The sequence below is a fragment of the Coregonus clupeaformis genome, chromosome 37 (genome assembly GCF_020615455.1).
Source record: "Coregonus clupeaformis isolate EN_2021a chromosome 37, ASM2061545v1, whole genome shotgun sequence".
NCBI classification, from domain to species: Eukaryota; Metazoa; Chordata; class Actinopteri; order Salmoniformes; family Salmonidae; genus Coregonus; species Coregonus clupeaformis.
Genome location: NC_059228.1, coordinates 25,848,882 through 25,868,676, shown reverse-complemented (window position 1 = coordinate 25,868,676; position 19,795 = coordinate 25,848,882). Strand labels below are relative to the sequence as shown.

Here is a 19,795-nt window from a genome sequence, read left to right as displayed (position 1 = left end):
GTACTCAACCAGGGCATGCCCAGCACCACCGGATACGCAGGCGAGTCGATCAGAAATAGCTGGATCATCTCCTGATGACCCCCCTGCGTACACATCCTAAGTGGCGCCGTGACCTCCCTGATCAAGCCCGCACCCAACGGACCGCTATCTAGGGCATGAACGGGGAAGGGGACGTCAACAGGGAGAAGGGGAATCCCTAAGGCTAAACAAAATCTCTTATCAAAAAAATTCCCAGCCGCGCCTGAATCTACCAGCGCCTTATGCTGGGAATGAGGTGCGACCTGTGGAAAACGCACAGGTATACAGAAGTGTGCAACAGAGAGCTCTGGGTGAGTGGGGGCGCCTACTCACCTGGAAGGGCTCCCCCAGTGCGGGGCCTGTCGTCTTCTCCCCGAGGAGGCCATCCCCAGCACCTAGCCGCGGTGTGTCCTCCCCCGACCACAGTTGGTGCAGGAGATGGACCCCCTCGTACTCCGACCCCTCCTCTCTCTAGCGCCAGCGCCCCCGAGCTCCATGGGGCACGGCTTGGAGGCGCTGGAGGGTGAAATGGACGGACCCCCCTCGGGACGTCCGCGGGTAGCTAGCAGGGTATCCAGCCTGATGGACATGTCGACTAACTGGTCGAACGAGAGGCTGGTGTCCCGACAGGCCAGCTCCCTACGGACGTCCTCACGTAGACTACAGCGGTAGTGATCAATGAGGGCCCGCTCATTCCACCCTGCATCCGCCGCTAGAGTCCGGAATTCCAACGCGAACTCCTGGGCACTCCTCCTCCCCTGCCGGAGGCAGAACAGACGCTCCCCCGCCGCTTTCCCCTCCGGGGGATGGTCAAACACCGCCCTGAAGCGGCGGGAGAACTTGGCGTACGTGATGGTAGTAGCGTCTATTCTCCTCCACTCAGCGTTGGCCCACTCTAACGCTTTGCCGGAAAGGCAGAAGATCAGGGCGGACACGCTCTCGTGTCCCGAGGGCGCCGGGTGCACGGTGGCCAGGTAAAGCTCCACCTGGAGCAGGAAGCCCTGACACCCGGCAGCGGTCCCATCGTAGGCCCTCGGGAGCGAGAGTCGAACTCCTCTGGGTTCCGGAGCGGGAAGGGGCTGACTTGCCGACGGTGAGGGCAGGGAAGATGGCGTTGGCGGTGTCCCTCGGGTCTCCCAGCGTTGGAGGGTGGTGATCACCTCCTGCAGGGCGGACCCCATCCGCAGGATCTGGTCATTCTGCTCCCGGACTCTGTCCTCCAACGTCTCCTGTGCGGCTGCGGCTCCTGCTGATTCCATTCGAGCTGGTGTGTGATTCTGTCAGTGTAGCTGTAGGTGGGTGTGGTGGTGGAATCAGGCGCAGGACGCAGAACGTTAGTCCAAAATACTTTAGTAGATGCACAAAACACAAGCACGAATAAATGCCCTGAGGCGAGAACTCCGCACGTAGGCGAAAACAAACGGGCGCACTAACAGGTGCGACAAAACACTCCAAACACTATGGAGAATAGCTCAACCGAGCAAACAGTAGAATACTAGCCAACCGCACGACAGTAAAACAATCACACACAACACTTGACAAACACAACGAGAACTTATAGGACACTAATGACACTAAACGATAACAGGTGTAACAACAATCAGACAAAAGCAAACGAACATAGAAACATGCAACGGTGGCAGCTAGTATTCCGGAGACGACGAACGCCGAAGCCTGCCCGAGCAAGGAAGAGAGGCAGCCTCGGCCGAAACCGTGACAGTATAATTTGTTAAAATGTTGCTTTCCGCCTAAATAGACATACCCAAATGTAATAATTTTTCATGAGATGGCCATAAACAATAACTGGAAATGTTGCATAGTTTTAAAAAGGTCTGGAACTCACCTTTTTGGTAAAAATTGTTATAATTTACTGAGGTGTACTCACTTTTGAGGACAAAAGCTCAAGTATATAGTAGAAATATGATGAAAATAAATGTTTTCCATTTCAATAAAAGTGGGGTAATAGGGCTTGAAATGACTGAAATACTTTCTAAATATTGTAACAATCTAATTATAAACAACTTACTGTAAGATTTCACCTTTCTTATACAGTGCCTTGCAAAAGTATTCATCCCCCTTGGCGTTTCTCCTATTTTGTTGCATTACAACCTGTAATTTAAATTGATTTTTATTTGGATTTCATGTAATGGACATACACAAAATAGTCAAAATTGGTGAAGTGAAATGAAAAAAATGACTATACAAATAAATAATGGAAAGGTGGTGCGTGCATATGTATTCACTCCCTTTGCTATGAAGCCCCTAAATAAGATCTGGTGCAACCAATTACCTTCAGAAGTCACAAAATTAGTTAAATAAAGTCCACCTGTGTGCAATCTAAGTTTCATATGATCTGTCACATGATCTTAGTATATATACACCTGTTCTGAAAGGCCCCAGAGTCTGCAACACCACTAAGCAAGGGGCACCACCAAGCAAGCGGCACCATGAAGACCAAGGAGCTCTCCACACAGGTCAGGGACAAATTTGTGGAGAAGTACAGATCAGGGTTGGAAAGAATATGGCACCACAACAAACCTGTCAAGAGAGGGCCGCCCACCAAAACTCACAGACCAGGCAAGGAGGGCATTAATCAGAAAGGCAACAAAGAGACCAAAGATAACCATGAAGGAGCTGCAAAGCTCCACAGCGGAGATTGGAGTATCTGTCCATAGGACCACTTTAAGCCGTACACTCCACAGAGCTGGGCTTTACAGAAGAGTGGCCAGAAAAAAGCCATTACTTAAATAAATAAATAAGCAAACATGTTTGGTGTTTGCCAAAAGCCATGTGGGAGACTCCCCAAGCATATGGAAGAAGGTACTCTGGTCAGATGAGACTAAAATTGAGCTTTTTGGCCATCAAGGAAAATGCTATGTCTGGCACAAACCCAACACCTCTCATCACCCCGAGAACACCATCCCCACAGTGAAGCATGGTGGTGGCAGCATCATGCTGTGTGGATGTTTTTCATCAGCAGGGACTGGGAAACTGGTCAGAATTGAAGGAATGATGGATGGCGCTAAATACAGGGAAATTCTTGAGGGAAACCTGTTCCAGCCTTCCAGAGATTTGAGACTGGGATGGAGGTTCACCTTCCAGAAGGACAATGACCCTAAAGTTTTGACTTTGGGGGGGGGGGTAAATAGTTATGCAAGTTTTCTGTTTTTTTTGTCTTATTTCTTGTTTGTTTCACAAAAATAAATATTTTGCATCTTCAAAGTGGTAGGCATGTTGAGTAAATCAAATGATTCAAACCCCCCAAAAATCAATTTTAATTCCAGGTTGTAAGGCAACAAAATAGGAAAAATGCCAAGGGGGGTGAATACTTTCGCAAGCCACTGTAACTGTGAAATATAATTGATGACAGATACTTTTTTCCTAAGTGTCCACTGAGTGGCGCAGAGACACCATTCAAATGTGTGTAGACGCGTTATAACTTCAGCTTTAGGCATGAAGTGATTTTGTCTGTCTGTGACTAAGAGAAAGTGGTCTTGTTTAAATTCTATGAATGATTTAGTATTTGTTCATGTTGAAAGCTCAAAATCCAGCTGAGAATATCACAGCTAGATTAAACCACAACTGTTGGATTCGCTCGACTGAAGCCTTTGCAGTCTCCCAGGCTGGGCTCCGTCTCTCAGAGGGAGAGTGAATCGATTCTTTGTCTGGATAGGCCAGAAAATTTGACACGTCACTCCCTATGCAAATGTGTGATCTGAAACCTGACACTTCAAATCAGCTCCGCTGAGAGAGTGGTAGTGGAGAGCAGACAGATGGGGCTTTTTGGCATTATAAGGCACGGGACCCTACGATGTTCACCGAGCGCTTCATACACCAAAATGTCAGTTGGAACCGGTCCAGAAACTCTAAAATTCCCCCATATGGGACTTAATGCCTAAGCAGTTTTAACTTGTCGACAAGGTAACAGGCTATTTATTGTATTTCAAAAGTGATATTGAATTGTGTTTGGTTGTCAACACAACCAAATATCAACAATTGAAGGAGATTTATCTTCTGCTTGGATAGTTCCATTTGTGCCAGTGTCTGGCTTTACAGTGCCTTCAGAAAGTATTCATAGCCCTTGACTTATTCCAGATTTTGTTGTGTTACAGACTGAATTCAAAATGGATTTAATCTATTTTTTTCTCAACCATCTACACACAATACCCCATACTGACAAAGTGAAAACATATTTTTTTGACATTTTAGAAAATGTATTGAAAATTAAATACAGATATACTCTATCACATTTACACAAGTATTCACACCCCTAAGTCAATACTTTGTAGAAGCACCTTTGGCAGTGATTCCAGCTTGGAGTCTTTCTGGGTAAGTCTCTAAGAGTTTTTCACACCTGGATTATGCAACATTTGGCCATTATTCTTTAAAAAATTCAATTGGTTGTTGATCATTGCTAAACAACCATTTCAGGTATTGCCATAGATTTTCAAGGAGATTTAAGTTAAAACTGTAACTCGGCCACTCAAGAACATTCAAGGTCTTCTTGGTAAGCACCTCCAGTGTAGATTTGGCCTTGTGTTTTAGGTTATTGTCCTGCTGAAAGGTGAATTCATCTCCCAGTGTCTGGTGGAAAGCAGACTGAACCAGGTTTTCCTCTAGGATTTTGCCTGTGCTTAACTCCATTCCGTTTATTTTTTATCATGAAAAACTCCCCAGTCCTTAATGATTACAAGTACTGTATACCCATACCATGATGCAGCCACCACTATGCTTGAAAATATGGCGAGTGATACTCAGTATTGTGTTGTATTGGATTTGCCCCAAACATAACACACAGTATTACTTTAGTGCCTTTTTGCAAACAGGATGCATGTTTTAAAATATTTTATAGTGTACAGGCTTCCTTCTCATCACTCTGTCAATTAGGTTGGTATTGTGGAGTAACTACAATGTTGTTGATCCATCATCAGTTTTCTCCTATCACAGCCATTAAACTCTGTAACTGTTGGTCTCATGGTGAAATCCCTGAGCAATTTCCTTCCTCTCCGGCAACTGAGTTAGGAAGGACGCCTGCATCTTTGTAGTGACTGGGTTTATTGATACAACATCCAAAGTTTAATGATTAACCTCACTATGCTTTAAGGAATATTCAATGTCTGCCTTTTTTAACCCATCTATCAATAGGAGCCCTTCTTTGCGAGGCATTGGAAAACCTCCCTGGTCTTTGCGGTGTAATCTGTGTTTGAAATTCACTGCTCGATTGAGGGACCTTACAAATAATTGTATGTGTGGGGTACAGCGATGAGGTAGTCATTCAAAAATCACGTTAAACAGTATTATTATACTGTCCATGCAACTTGTTTACTCCTGAACTTATTTAGGCTTGCCATAACAAAGGGGTTGAATACTTACTGCTTGAAGACATTTCAGCTTTTCATTTTTAATTAATTTCTATATATATTTTTAAATAAACATAATTCCAGTTTGACATTATGGGGTATTGTGTGTAGGCCATTGTTATGACGAGTTTCTCTGGTATCGAGTACTTCAGGATGTAAGAGAATAGTTAAACACTTAGATGGAGAGTTGATTCCGAGTTATTTAATATTACAGTACTGGATTCGCATGACAAGTGGTACGGGTGTAGGCTATTGTCATCTGAATGACTTACATAGAAAACCTCTCAGTTTATATACGGCTTTGCAAGCTAATTCCAACAGTTGCCAACCATTATTGAGTGTCACTCATCACCTACAATAGGATCCCCCTACATGGTATCGTGTTGTATACCAACAATATGAGACATTTTGTATTTGAACAGATCTCTCTCCATCCTCACTCTGCGAGAAAAGCATGAGATAAAATCCTTTGATAGCTTCGATTGGCAGTTGTAGACCGGTTGCAGGTAGAAGTGGTGCTGTACAGGAACGTCTTCAACGCATCTGATGTTCATCTTCAGCCGGTTCAGAGTTTTTTTTATTTTTAGGTTTACAACTTTCTAAGCCAAATTATCCCTGCTATGCATCAAGACACCATCTGATTCTTGTCAGCTCCAGCGTCCTCAGCCTCGTAGTACTCTGTTGCAGTGGATTAGATGATACCAGGTCGATCTCCCCTCTCCCCGTACATCCGTTGGCGTAGCCTGGGTGATGATGTATGGTCCCTTGAGCTCTGAACCTTCTTCCGTCATTAGGGTCTCGGATCATGCAGAGTCCTTCTCCATTCATCAACATCGTTCTGTGGAGTGTGTCCATCTGGCAGCATACCAATAGGGAAGTTGAGAGTCCCTGCTGCAAAGACAAACAGACAATGCCCAGATTCTCCTGTTAGGTTGGGCAGAGAAGCCTTCACCTGTGGGAAGAAAGTCTTAAGAACATTGTTAGGTGAGACACCGTATGCTACTATACCCTGTCTTCTTATCAGTCAGGAGAAGCCTTGAGATTAGGAAGTGCACATTCTTGCAGCATGTTGCAGTCCACTAGTTTCCTAGACAGGCCTCCTCTACACCCTGCCTCCTACCACAAATACACTTGCACCTAAAACATTTAATCTAACCCATAACATATTAATCACTACTGCTCATATTCTTAATACAATTTGCACATTTACCAAAAAGCCCCATGCGACCAGTACTTCCCCCCTTTGGACACATTACTCACATCGTGATTCATGCATTCAAAAAACAAAACAACAACATTGCCTGTTAAACCAAAATAATTAATGAAATTAAAATGACAAAATTTCCTCTTCCTATGCCTCTTGGCTTTCCAGTGTGGGTGATCAATTCACACTAGAAAGTCAGGACAGAGTTCAGAGGTCATTCACACCCTTCAAATAAGTGTTTCATTCTATAGTATATACTAATCAATAACAACAGCCAAAACATTTCATAAATGTTGTATCCCAAGTTTACAATAAGTCCTCATTACATTTCTTCTCAAAAGAAATCACGTGTTTACCCAAAACTCACTCATAAAACAAAAAACTTCTGAAAGTTAAAGTCCCTTTAAGTCTTATCATCTCTATCCCATTAAAACCCCCTAAAATAAAAATAAAAACCCTATATAACCATTATAATAGGTGGGTTGTGTGTGGTTATTGGAAAACAACAAACAACAAACAAAAATGGCCAGGCCTTATTTACTTTGGTAGCACCCTCTTATGACCTAATTATAAGACTGCCAAATTTGACTAACTGCTCCCCGTAGCTCACAGACTTTGGAAACATTCCAAGGAGAGATAAGAAAATCCCAATTTTCCTAGAAGAGAGAGTATACATTTCGTTAACATTCAATTATAATCAGCAATCCAAAAATATTCATTACACACAAAACATGATGCAGATATACACTGTTCTACCTCACATCAATAATCGTTTGTTACAATCTAATTCCTCATAACTACTCCAGAAGAAGATTACATGAAATCTATCAAAAGATGAAAAATGCTCAAGGTTCTCTGAGTTTACAATTAGTCTTTTTAATTGATTACCCTTTTGTTATGATGAGTTTCTCGGGTGTCAAAGAATCAAGGATGCAAGGCTATACTTAGACACTTTGTAGATAGTTAATGCAAATGTTTAATGATCGGTACCGGGTTCGTTACAACAATGACCAGAGCTTTGCCCCTTGATGTTACGAACCAACTTGAACAAAGAAGACACTCTACCTTATATACCCTTCTGTTACCCTCTTACTGGCATACATCTGGCAAGTCTCCATGGGCACTCCCTGTCTTTGATGTTCATCACTCTTTACCCCAAGTCACTATCCTGCCCATCACTCATGCTATCCTAAACATCAGTAATCTCCTTTGACACAATGGAATGTAGACTTTCTGTCTCCTAACCACTTATCTAGTAACTCTAACCTGTTCCCCATGATACTATGACATGACATCATTATACCATAAAAACATCATATCACCTTTAGACTTCATTCTTTTTAATTCTCACAATGATTATTACACCCCAAAATCGGCTCCATTTGATCCCATATCAAATTATCATGGTATTGTTACTGGATAACTTTTCACCGACATAGTAAATATCTGTTTCCCCTTAGATTGTTCCTGTCACCCCTCTAAATGTAATATTGGAGACATTTGCAAATATAATCAATTACTACGCGTAAAGAATTAGTGATATTTGATTCCAAGCGTCTATTAAAAAGGTGTTTGAGATGTGATCTCCTACGTCTTCCTTAACATACATACTGTAGGGTACTTCCACCAATCCTATAGGAAATAATCCTACTCAAAACACATCAGATAATACCATGTTTCATTAAGTTGACTACACCTTCTAATATAAACCTATAAACCCTTTCCGGTAATTTAATCATCTCAACTTGTTGCATTGATGTATTAAAATATAAACCTATTGTTTAATAAATCCAGAACTTACAAAAAATAAAAATAAAAATACTTATTCATCAGCATAAAAGTAAAAACTACCTCCCATTGTTCAACGTAACAGAAACAGATTATCGTTTCTAGCATGAATTAACTATTCAACTATTCAGACCTCTGCTTCACATTACCCTTTGCGTCCTTTACATCCCGATATAGCCCAGCGAGCACGACTCTCTTTCACCCGCGGACTAAATCATGGCATTAGTAAATTCTATCCACAAACCACTACTACCTAATAATATATTTTCATTCACATAACTAGAAAGCCTTATTTTAATACCAGTCTACTCAAACAATCCAATTCGACATTTCTCATCTCCCAATTAACCTACTTTCCTTTTAACACAGAAAACCCTCTACAATCTCTATTATCCTCTACCGCTGTCTTTCCATCTAACGGTACTTTAGCAGGTGACAAATTATTGTTAAGTTATAGTGAAAAAAACCCAACATCCATTCACAGGGATGCCACTTAAAGTATTATGTTATCCTAGCCGCCATGGGTTAGTAGTACAATCCCTTTCGTATAATCGTATCAATTCAACCAGTGATCTGGGTCAACAGCATCAGTGTAACAGTTTGCTTCCTTCCCTACATGGGCTTGAACCAGGGACTCTCTGCACACATCAACAACAGTCACCCTCGAAGCACCGTTACCCATCGTTCAACAAAACCTGCAACCCTTGCAGAGCAAGTTAAACACTTACTTCAAGTTCTCAGAGCAAGTTATGTCACCAATCGAAACGCTACTAGTTCGCACCACTAACTAGCTAGCCATTTCACTACGGTAACACTCACCCCCCTTTTTACTTCCTAATTTTCCGCAGCAACCAGTGATCCCAATAAACCAAACTTAACCCATTATGACACTTACAGCTCTCTCACGTTCACCGAGCCCCAGTTGCTAACACCCGCAGACCAACACCTGGAAACTCTCCAGACAACAAAGAAAAAACATTCTCAAACAGCGTTCTTCATTTACCTCTATCGTAGGGTTAAAAAGTAACTTGACAACTTTCACAATCCTATATTGCTGTAGTAGCTTCATGTTTGGTTCAGTGTCTCTGTTACCATATTGAGTCAGTAATATTTCTGTAGTGATCTCAGCTAAAAGTTTCTATATTCCTCAGTTAATGTTATCTTTCATACTCTGCTTCTGTCCAACACTGCTTCATTATTCCTGGTGTTTTTTAATACTCTTTTTATTCTCTTTGTCCCCCTTGCTTCACTTCCCATTAAGATACAACACTCACTTCCCAGATTTCAGTCTATGCCATTGAATGACAAAGAAATCCCGCAAATAGCCCAAATACACTGGTTTATCGTCTTACCATCTCATACAAAATGAAGTTCCTTCACTTCATCACGTTAGCTCCGCAATGATAATTAGTTTAATGGAAACCCTAAATTGGCTTTGTACTATGTTATAAGTTACTTCTATAAATTCCAGTCCTTATGGGCAGTTCATTTCTTAAACCGTATCTCTATCAAATGATCCATCAACGGCACAAACTCAGAAAACCTTTATTTACTATTTCCCAACCCTGACGTACGTCTACGTTTGGGTGAGGAAGTTAATACATATATATTATTCTAATTATTACTTTATCACCTCTCTAGTAATCGATTACACACACATAAAATTCATCCTATTTTCATATCTTCACATAATCCATATAGAAAGTTAGAAACTCCTAGGTACTCACATCAAACAATCCCTTCGTGTTTTTTTAACGATTCTCAATCGACACAAATCAACTTCTTCAAACATATTCCCAGCGGAACCAAAAACAACAACTTTATTTTCCCGGATACTGACCTTCCTGTCATGGGATCCTCACCGGTTCTCTAACCTCCAGGAAACCCTGTCAAAGTCAAGCCTCTCATTAAAACATAGACTTTTCCACTACACTCTAAAATAACCTCACGCTCTCCATACCACTCCTTGATATTATATGATGGGCATTGATGTACGGAACCACAATATAATGTTATATCAAAGCTTATTATACAAATGTATATCAAATTGTCAAAACTTCTATAATTTATTATGCACCCTTGAGATTAAAATTACTTTCTGCTCTTTGTTCATAATATAGCCTATGTTGTGCCATTCAATTACTTAACTTTGTTAGCTGACTTTTTGCGCTATCTTTAACCTATCCCCTTTAAAAATACCTTCTTGAGGATCCTCATTATCTGTCCATGCTGATAAATCACTGATATATGGTTCCCCATATAAAAATCCTAATTTACTTAACATCCATTCACACATTGTCTGTTTTAAATGCGGATTTGTCTGTAATCATTTCGTCATTTCCTTTCTCTCTCTTCGAGGTAAATGAAGCTCTGATTTACTCTTAATGGTGACTGTCTTTCCAGATACCAGTCTACTAAGTTGGCTATCCATTACTTTTATTAGTTCATGCAATATTAGTAATCAAATACTTGAATCAAATCCCCAACTTGATCTTTAATAATATTTTGTTTGCCTATTTTGTAATTGGTGCCATGATTCAACATGCTTAATTGTATCTGCTCTGATTCTTTATGCAGAATGAGTTATTGCTCTCTCTCTCTCCTGACCCTTTTGAGTAATTTCACAATGGATTCATTTTCTCATAGGGCTTTTATAATATGGTTGAGGCCTTGAACCTCTTCACATCTAACTCTTTATGATGATTCTTTCACACCACAGGACTGAAACCTATTTATCACACTTTATGATAATTCTTTCACACCACAGGACTTAAACCTCACTTTATCACACTTCATGATCTCGTCATGTTGAGGACTTGAACCTCTGAACAACTTTATAATGTTTTTTTCACATTACAGGACTTTATAATGTCGTACCCATTAAAAGACCCTATGCCCAATCTTGTTAAACCCACTCTCCTTCTCCTATTCATTACTCTGAACAAACCCTGTTTAGAATCATAGCACCATGTCATTGTCTAATTTGATACATACTCGAATACCACTAATCTGTTCCCCTCAAAAAAATATTGAATTTTAAACGTTTGTCACATCACAGCTTTACCACAGAGAAGCAGAATTGAACCTAATCAAAAAATGAAAGTCTGCTTACCTGTTAGTTCGGCTCTGAACTGCATGCTGTTCGTGACGACAATCTGTTATGACGAGTTTCTCTGGTATCGAGTACTTCAGGATGTAAGAGAATAGTTAAACACTTAGATGGAGAGTTGATTCAGAGTTATTTAATATTACAGTACTGGAATCGCATGACAAGCGGTACTGGCGTAGCCTATTGTCATCCGAATGACTTACATAGAAAACCTCTCAGTTTATATACGGCTTTGCAAGCTAATTCCATCCAACAGTTGCCAACCATTATTGAGTGTCACTCATCACCTACAGTAGGATCCCTCTACATGGTATTGTGTTGCACCCTAGCCAGGATATTCCATCATGTACTCCTTCTAAGGTTAGCACAAGTGGCCCCCAAGCTATCTTGGCACGCAGACCTTCTGGCACCCATACAGCTCATGATCAAAGACATGAACAAATACTGTATAAAAAACGTTATATCAGCCATATAATATTAATTTAATCCATTTTAAATTCAGTCTGTAACACAACAAAATGTGTAAAAAGTAAAGGGGTGTGAATACTTTCTGAAGGCACTGTAATTCCAGTTTGTCGACGAATTGATAATTTATATGTTGGATTCACATCTACAAAAATCTAAGATAAAGAATTGGACTAGATCAAATAAAATCAAACTTTCAATGCACTTTAAATAAAGTTTGATTTGATTTCATCCTATTCTTTAACTTAGATATTTGGTTGAGATGAAGACCTGAATCCAACATATCAGTTATTAATTTAAAAACAAACTGGAATTAATGCCAGACTAAGTCAGTGGCACAGATGGAACTATCAGCCATCCATCTTCAAATGTTGATATTTGGTTGCATTGACAACCAAACACAATTCAATATCACTACATATCATTACATTTTAAATCAACCAGAGCTTAAAATCCTAGGCCTATGCATTGTATTTCTTTAGTTGAATCCTGGGTTGAATTGAAAGAATAGCGGTTGATGACTTTCAAACACTATATACTGTAGTCGTAAATAACATCATTGATGATATACTGCATGAATGATAGGGTATGGTCACATTTCATTTGCTCTGTGAAACCTACCCTTTGGAATGACTTTGATAGCAACAGTAAACCTATTTAGTTTTTAAGTGGAGATCACTCTACAATCATTCTCACGCACATTGATAGCACATTGTACAGTAGGAGGTGCTACCCAGCCTATATATCGTTTTTTTCTTTTCTGATAGTGGATATAATGTTGAAGATCTGACATTGTTTTAAAGGGACAAATTCAACATATTTTATATAAAGTAAGGTTTGTGTATGTTGACATTTGGTTACCATAATGATATAATCAGGTGGTAAAAATGTTACCCCTTTTTCAAATACAATGTGTTTTCCACATACATTCCACGTCACAATACGTTAACAAATTATGTTGAAACAATATTGATTCAACTAGTTTGTGCCCAAACAAACGGGTATTTGTTTGTGCAACCGGGAATGGCTCCCTCCCACATCTCTACACATTATTAGCTCAACAACTAGAGCTAATGAGTAAACAATTATAGTGTTTGACTAAACCTGGGATTTGTTTTGGTTGGTTTGTGACACTAGCACTAAAATACACTTTATCTGTACTGTTGCTGGAGTGAATAAAAGACTGTCTTTCTCTCCATCTCCAACATGCATTTTTCCCCCTCTCTAACAGCTTTCCTCTGCACGACTCTTCAAACTCCCACCTCTGTCTCGCTTTCTTTATGTAACTGATTGTTAGCAAAGAGGATGAGAGCTATCATTACACAAAGATGTGTCAGGTATTAGAGCTGGATGAAAATAAACTACAAACTAAAAGCCTGACACTGGTGTTTCTCTACATTATAACGTTATGGATGTCTTTCTGACAAGGTAGCTACAGGTCGTGGTATAAAAACCTTAAAATATGAGCATCCAGAGGTGGAAATAACTTAACACAACTATGAAAGCTGCCAGAGAGCATGGGAACATTGCTTACATCCGCTATGACAGACTCATTTTCCACCCTCCCAAACGCCTGGCAGGAATGAGAGAGCCTCAGGGTCTGTAGCTTCAGCCCAACATCACACACACACACACGCATACACACACACTTACACACACTTAAACACACACACACACACACACATATGTATTTATGTTTTGTCCATATTATATCTATCGCTGATAAGCTACCAAGGAAAGGGCTAAGAATAGCCCATATAAATATATGTAGCCTTAGAAATAATGTTAGTGAAATCATTAACTTGCTAACATCGGATAACATTAATAAACTTGCCATCTCTGAAACTCACTTAAATCATTCCTTTGATGATACAGCAGTAGCAATACAGGGATATAACATCTATAGAAAATACAGGAATGCCCATGGAGGAGGTGTTCAGAGCCTTATTAATGTAAAGCTTAGCGAAGATCTCATGTCAAATGTTGTTGAAGTGTTGTGGTTGCAAGTTTACATGCCTCATCTTGGATGGCTGCTTTAGGCCACCAAGTGCTAACAGTCAGTATTTGGATAATATTGTATGTGTGCAATGCTTGATAATGTGTGTGATGTTAACAGATAGGTCTATTTCCTGGGTGACCTGAACACTGACTGGTTAGCAACTAGCTGTCCTCTCAAGAGGAAGCTTGTAACTGTGACTGATGCCTGCAATATTACCCAGGTCATCACTCAACCAACTAGAGAGCATACCAATAGTGTTGGATCTGTGACATCCACTTGTATTGATCATATCTTCAATAATGCTGCAGAGCTTTGCTCCAATGCAATATACATTTCCATTGGCTGTAGTGACCATACAATTGTGGCAATAACAAGGAAAGCCAAAGTGCCAAAGGCTGGGCCTAAAGTAATTTATAAGAGATCATACAAAATGTTTACTCAGGATTATTTTGTTGAAAATGTACAGTTTGTTGGTCTGATGTGTATGAGGAAGGGATTCCAGATGCAGCACTGGAAGTATTTGTAAAATGATTCATACCAATTGTTGACAAGCATGCACCTGTTAAGAAACTAACTGTGAGAACTGCTTAAAAAAATGCAAAAGAGGTGGCAAACAGGTCAGGCTGCTCAAAATACTGTAAATTGAGAAATGTTGTGACTAAACTTAACAAAAATAAGAAGAAATGACATTGCCAAACAAAGATAAATTACATAAAACACAATGGAAAAATACTTTGGATGACCTTAAATGATATCATGGGCAGAAAACCCAATTCATCTCTATCGTTCATTGAAGTTAATGGGCTATTTATATTGCCAATCATTTAAACTATTTCACTAATAAAGTGGAAAAACTCAGAAGTGAAATGACCACATTGAACAGTGAACCATCATATTTTTGTATAAAAGATCTACTAATGAAAGAGAAGGATTACTGTTTTGAATTTGGTCAAGTTAGTATGGAAGAGCTGGAAAAACTATTGTTATCCAAATAATGATACGCCACCAGGTGCAGACAACCTTGATAGGAAACTATTGAGAATGGTAGCAGACTGTCTTGCCACCCCTATTTGCTAAATCTTTAACTGAAGCCTAAAGGAGTGTGTGTGTCCACGGGAGTGGAAGGAAGCTAAAGTAATTCAACTGCCTAAAAATAGGAAAGCACCTTTTGCAGGGTCTAAAAGCCGCCCAATCAGTTTGCTGTCTGTTCTTAGGAAACTGAAGAGGATTGTGTTTGACCAAATACAATGCTATTTTTCACAGAACAAGTTAACTACTGACTTTCATGATGCATATAGAGAAGGGCACTCAACTTGTACTGCACTTACTCAGATGACTGATGATTGCTTAAAATAAATGCATAACAAGATGATAGTTGGAGCTGTATTGTTAGATTTCAGTGCAGACTATGATGTTATTGATCATAGATTGTTATTAAAAAACTCACTTGCTATGGCTTGCCTGCCATCACATGGTTGGAAAGTTATTTATCCAATAGGACCCAGAGTGTTTTTCAATGGAAGTTTCTCTAACATCACATATGTACAGTGCGGTGTCCCTCAGGGCAGTTGCCTTGTGCCATTACTCTTCTCTATTTTTACAAATGATTTGCCACTGGTCTTACACAAAGCTAGAATGACTATGTATGCAGATGATTCCACACACTAAATGTCAGCACCAAAAGCCAGTGAGCTCACTGAAATTCTAAATAAGGAGTTACAGTCAGTATCAGAATGGGTCACTAATAATAAACTGGTCTTAAATATATTCAAAGCTAAAAGCATTGTATTTGGTTCCAAACATTCTCTTAAGACCTAAAGCTCAACTGGAGTTGTACATAAAGGGTGTGACCATTGAGCAAGTTGAGGATGCTAAACTCCTAGATATAACATTGGATGGTCAATTATCATGGGCAAGTCATATTGACAAAGTTGTTGTGAAGATGGAGAGGGATACTGTAATAAAAAGAGATTCCGCATTTAAAAAAAATAAATATATAAACTGTACTAGTTGTTCAGGCTCTGGTCTTGTCCCATCCTATTTTTTAAAAATTATCACTTTGGTATTATTTTCACAAGTATGTGGTACATTTTCACAGCTCCTAGTACAAAATTCCAAACTGGTCATACTTGTTTTACAGCCAGTCTTTCATTCAAAACCTGTCATTGTGCATTCATTTGGATTGTAAACATCTCTCACCACACAACCATTGATTCAAAATATAAGTTTATTGTGAAATATAATGAGAAAATTGGCTTAATCACCAAAATGCAACATAATATATTTTCAATTTAGTCATTTTAACTCAAAGTTAATCAATTAGCAAACAATGCAAGATACACATTTCAAATTGCCCTTAGAAGTGTTGAAAGTAATATGCAGTAGTGTAAATTACACCATTTTCACATTAGGCAATACACTTACATTACCCAACAAAATTGACAGAAAATCTATAATTTCCATAACATCTATCCAATGGGTAATCAAAGGTATGATCAATGAAGACATTCTCTACAATCATTCATGCAACAAAAAAATAACATTTTATTTTTCAGATATAATTGCAACATAGGTGTACTGTCTGTAATCAAATGTAAGAAATTAAATGAAACAAATTAAATGAATGAAAATAAAACATAACATTTAGCACGCATTAATTTGCATGAAGCCTGCATGTCATCACATGCCTCATCCATGGCAGAATGAGGGATGGCGATCATACACCTTCAACCTCAATGCTGAAAAAAAATCCTCAATAGGGTTGAATAAAGGAGAGTACGAGGGCAGGTATAAGGTCACGAATCGGAGATGGGCCCGAAACCATGCCTGAACCACCTCTGTATGGTGGACCTGACATTGTCCCACAAAAATGACATAGGTGACCTCTTCACCTTGACAGGCCTGCTCGAGTTCATTGAGAAACACAATGAGGTGTGCAGCGTTGTAGGATCCAAGTAATGGTCTACGTCCTACCGCACCATCTTCAGTGGTAGCTGTGCACATAGAGATGTTTCCCCAATGATGTCCAGGCACTTGGACGGTTGGCTGATGAGGTTCTGCCTATGGCGCTGAGTTTTGGCCAGGTTGAAGCCTGCTTCATCAACAAAGATATACTTGTGATGGTTCACAGCAACATCAAGCACCATCACCCTCTACACATTTTGGTTAGTTCTTTTTACAGTATAGTTCCAATATGATATTGTGAAGTAGCATGTGCATCAAATAGTAACAGTAATACAGTATATAGTGCTGTACCTGAACATACTCTGCCCGCAATTGTTTCACCCGATCGTTGTTTCTCTCAAATAGGCACCAGGTAAATGTGTTTCATAGATACCTGGTACCTCTTCAAAAGGCGGGCGATTGTTGGTAGGCTGAGGGATGCCACATTGGCAAAGGTGTCATCGTTCTCCTCAATGGCCTGCTTTATTTTGGACAGCTGGTTGTCATTCCTGGCCCTCACCATTTCCACAACTGCCCACCCATGCTGGTCGGTCAGCACACGGCCACCACCATGGGGTCTTCTGTCAATTCTGAGGGTAAAACTGTCAATAGATCATACTGTAAGAATACTGTAACATGTTTTGTGAATTTACATGCATTACAATATGTAATTAACTGTAAATATAATGGTAAAGCATAGTCCATATCCTGCAGACTTTGAGTAGTCATTATGTATGGTTATCATGTATCATACATGTAATTTACATGTTTATACTTTACAAACACATATTTTATTTCTGTAGTTCTCAATATCCATATATAGTAGACAAACCAGTTTAAAATCTATAGGTTTACCAAACAGTTAAGTGATTAACCATTAAGCGCAGTTGGATTAAGTGATGGTAAAATGTATTTAAACAAATGAGAAGAGAATCATTTGAAAAGTATTGTGAGCATTGCATTGTGAAAGGCAATTACTTTATATGAAAGTTATTTTTAGATGAAACACTGATTAGGTTTGGTGATAAAGTTACTGTGTGATTTTGTGTGTTGTACTTAGTCAATGGAAAAAGTGCTTAAAGTTTAGGAAAAACAACCTTTTTGATGATAATAATCAAATAACATTCAGCCCAGACACCCATACATACAGTTCCCCACAAGACATGCCACCAGGGGTCTCTTCACAGTCCCCAAGTCCAAAATGAATTCACAGCAACGGACATTTTTATACAGAGCCATATCACATAGAACTCCCTTCCATCTCCAATTACTCAAGCAAACAGCAAAATAACCTTTAAAAAACTGATTAAAAAACAACACACAGACACACTCTAACACACACACTATAATTGAGTTGTATTGTTTGTATATTTTTTTTAGTTTTAATTGTTTGTATATCGTTGAATTTTACATTTGTTTGACTTTCCTTGTCTATCAGTGTTTTGTTACTTGTCATGTTTTGTGTTTTTTTGTGGACCAAAGGAAGAGTAGCTGCTGCTTGTTCAAAAGCTAATGCGATCCAAATAAACAAATAAACAACAGCAAATGTTTTGCTGTGTTATTTGACAGTAGTAGCAGTGGTAATAGTCATAGTAGCAGTTGTAGTGATAGTCAGGCAACGTTGAATTATACTGAACAAAAATATACACGCAACATGTAAAGTGTTGGTCCCATGTTTCATGAGCTGAAATAAAAAATCCCAAAAATGTTCCATATGAACAAAAAGCTTATTTCTCTGAAATGTTGGGCACAAAGGTATTTACATCCCTGTTAGTGAGCATTTCTCCTTTGCCAAGATAATCCATCCACCTGACAGGTGTGGCATATCAAGAAGCTGATTAAACAGCATGATCATTACACAGGTGCACCTTGTGCTGGAGACAATAAAGGCCACTCTAAAATGTGCAGTTTTGTCACACAACACAATACCACAGTTTTGAGGGAGCATGCAATTGGCATGCTGACTGCAGGAATGTCCAACAGAGCTGTTGCCAGAGAATTTAATGTTAATTTCTCTACCATAAGCCGCCGCCAATGTTGTTTTAAAGAATTTGGCAGTACATCCAACCGGCCTCACAACCACAGACCATGTGGGGCTGAGGAGTATTTCTGTCTGTAAGTAAGCCCTTTTGTGGGGAAAAACTAATTCTGATTGGCTGGGCCTGGCTCCCAAATGGGTGGGCCTATGCCCTCCCAGGCCCACCCATGGCTGCACCCCTGCCCAGTCATGTGAAATCCATAGATTAAGGACATTTGTTTATTTCAATTGACTGATATCCTTCTATGAACTGTAACTCAGTAAAATCTTTGAAATTGTTGCATGTTGCGTTTATATTTTTGTTCAGTATAGCATGATTGTAATCATCAATATTAGCAGTTTTGAATGTTAATTGTTGGACCACTACTGCTAATGTACTGCTACCACTACCACTACCACTGCTTCTACCACTATCACACATCCTGAAGTCAGTTGATGTGTTGTCTCGTAGGGTCGAGGAGGGAAAGGCAGTATCTACGTGTGGGCCTCTGGAGACGGCGGTAGCTATGACGACTGTAACTGTGATGGTTACGCCTCCAGCATGTGGACCATCTCCATCAACTCAGCTATCAACGATGGCCGCACGGCTCTGTACGACGAGAGCTGCTCCTCCACCCTCGCATCCACCTTCAGCAATGGACGCAAGAGGAACCCTGAGGCTGGCGTGGTGAGTGTGTGAGAAAGAGAGAGAGAGAGAGAGAGAGAGAGAGAGAGAGAGAGAGAGAGAGAGTACTCGCATGCGTGTATGGTTGACCAAGTTCATACCATTGTTATCCTCAGTCTGAGTACATTGAGTACACTGAGTGCTCAGATTTGTACGATTTCCATCCTTGAATCCAACCCAACAAAGACAAGGTTGCATAATGACATG

At 39.8% G+C, this 19,795-nt stretch overlaps 1 protein-coding gene across 1 annotated transcript in view; it reads left to right on the top strand.

Annotated features, from left to right (window-relative positions):
- pcsk2 (proprotein convertase subtilisin/kexin type 2) overlaps positions 1–19,795 on the top strand; it is a 94,396-nt gene that overhangs the window by 46,334 nt on the left and 28,267 nt on the right. Inside the window, exon 9 of the mRNA XM_041866442.2 lies at positions 19,376–19,591. Within this exon, the coding sequence (XP_041722376.1) occupies positions 19,376–19,591 (216 nt within the window). The remainder of the gene's footprint in view (positions 1–19,375; positions 19,592–19,795) is intronic.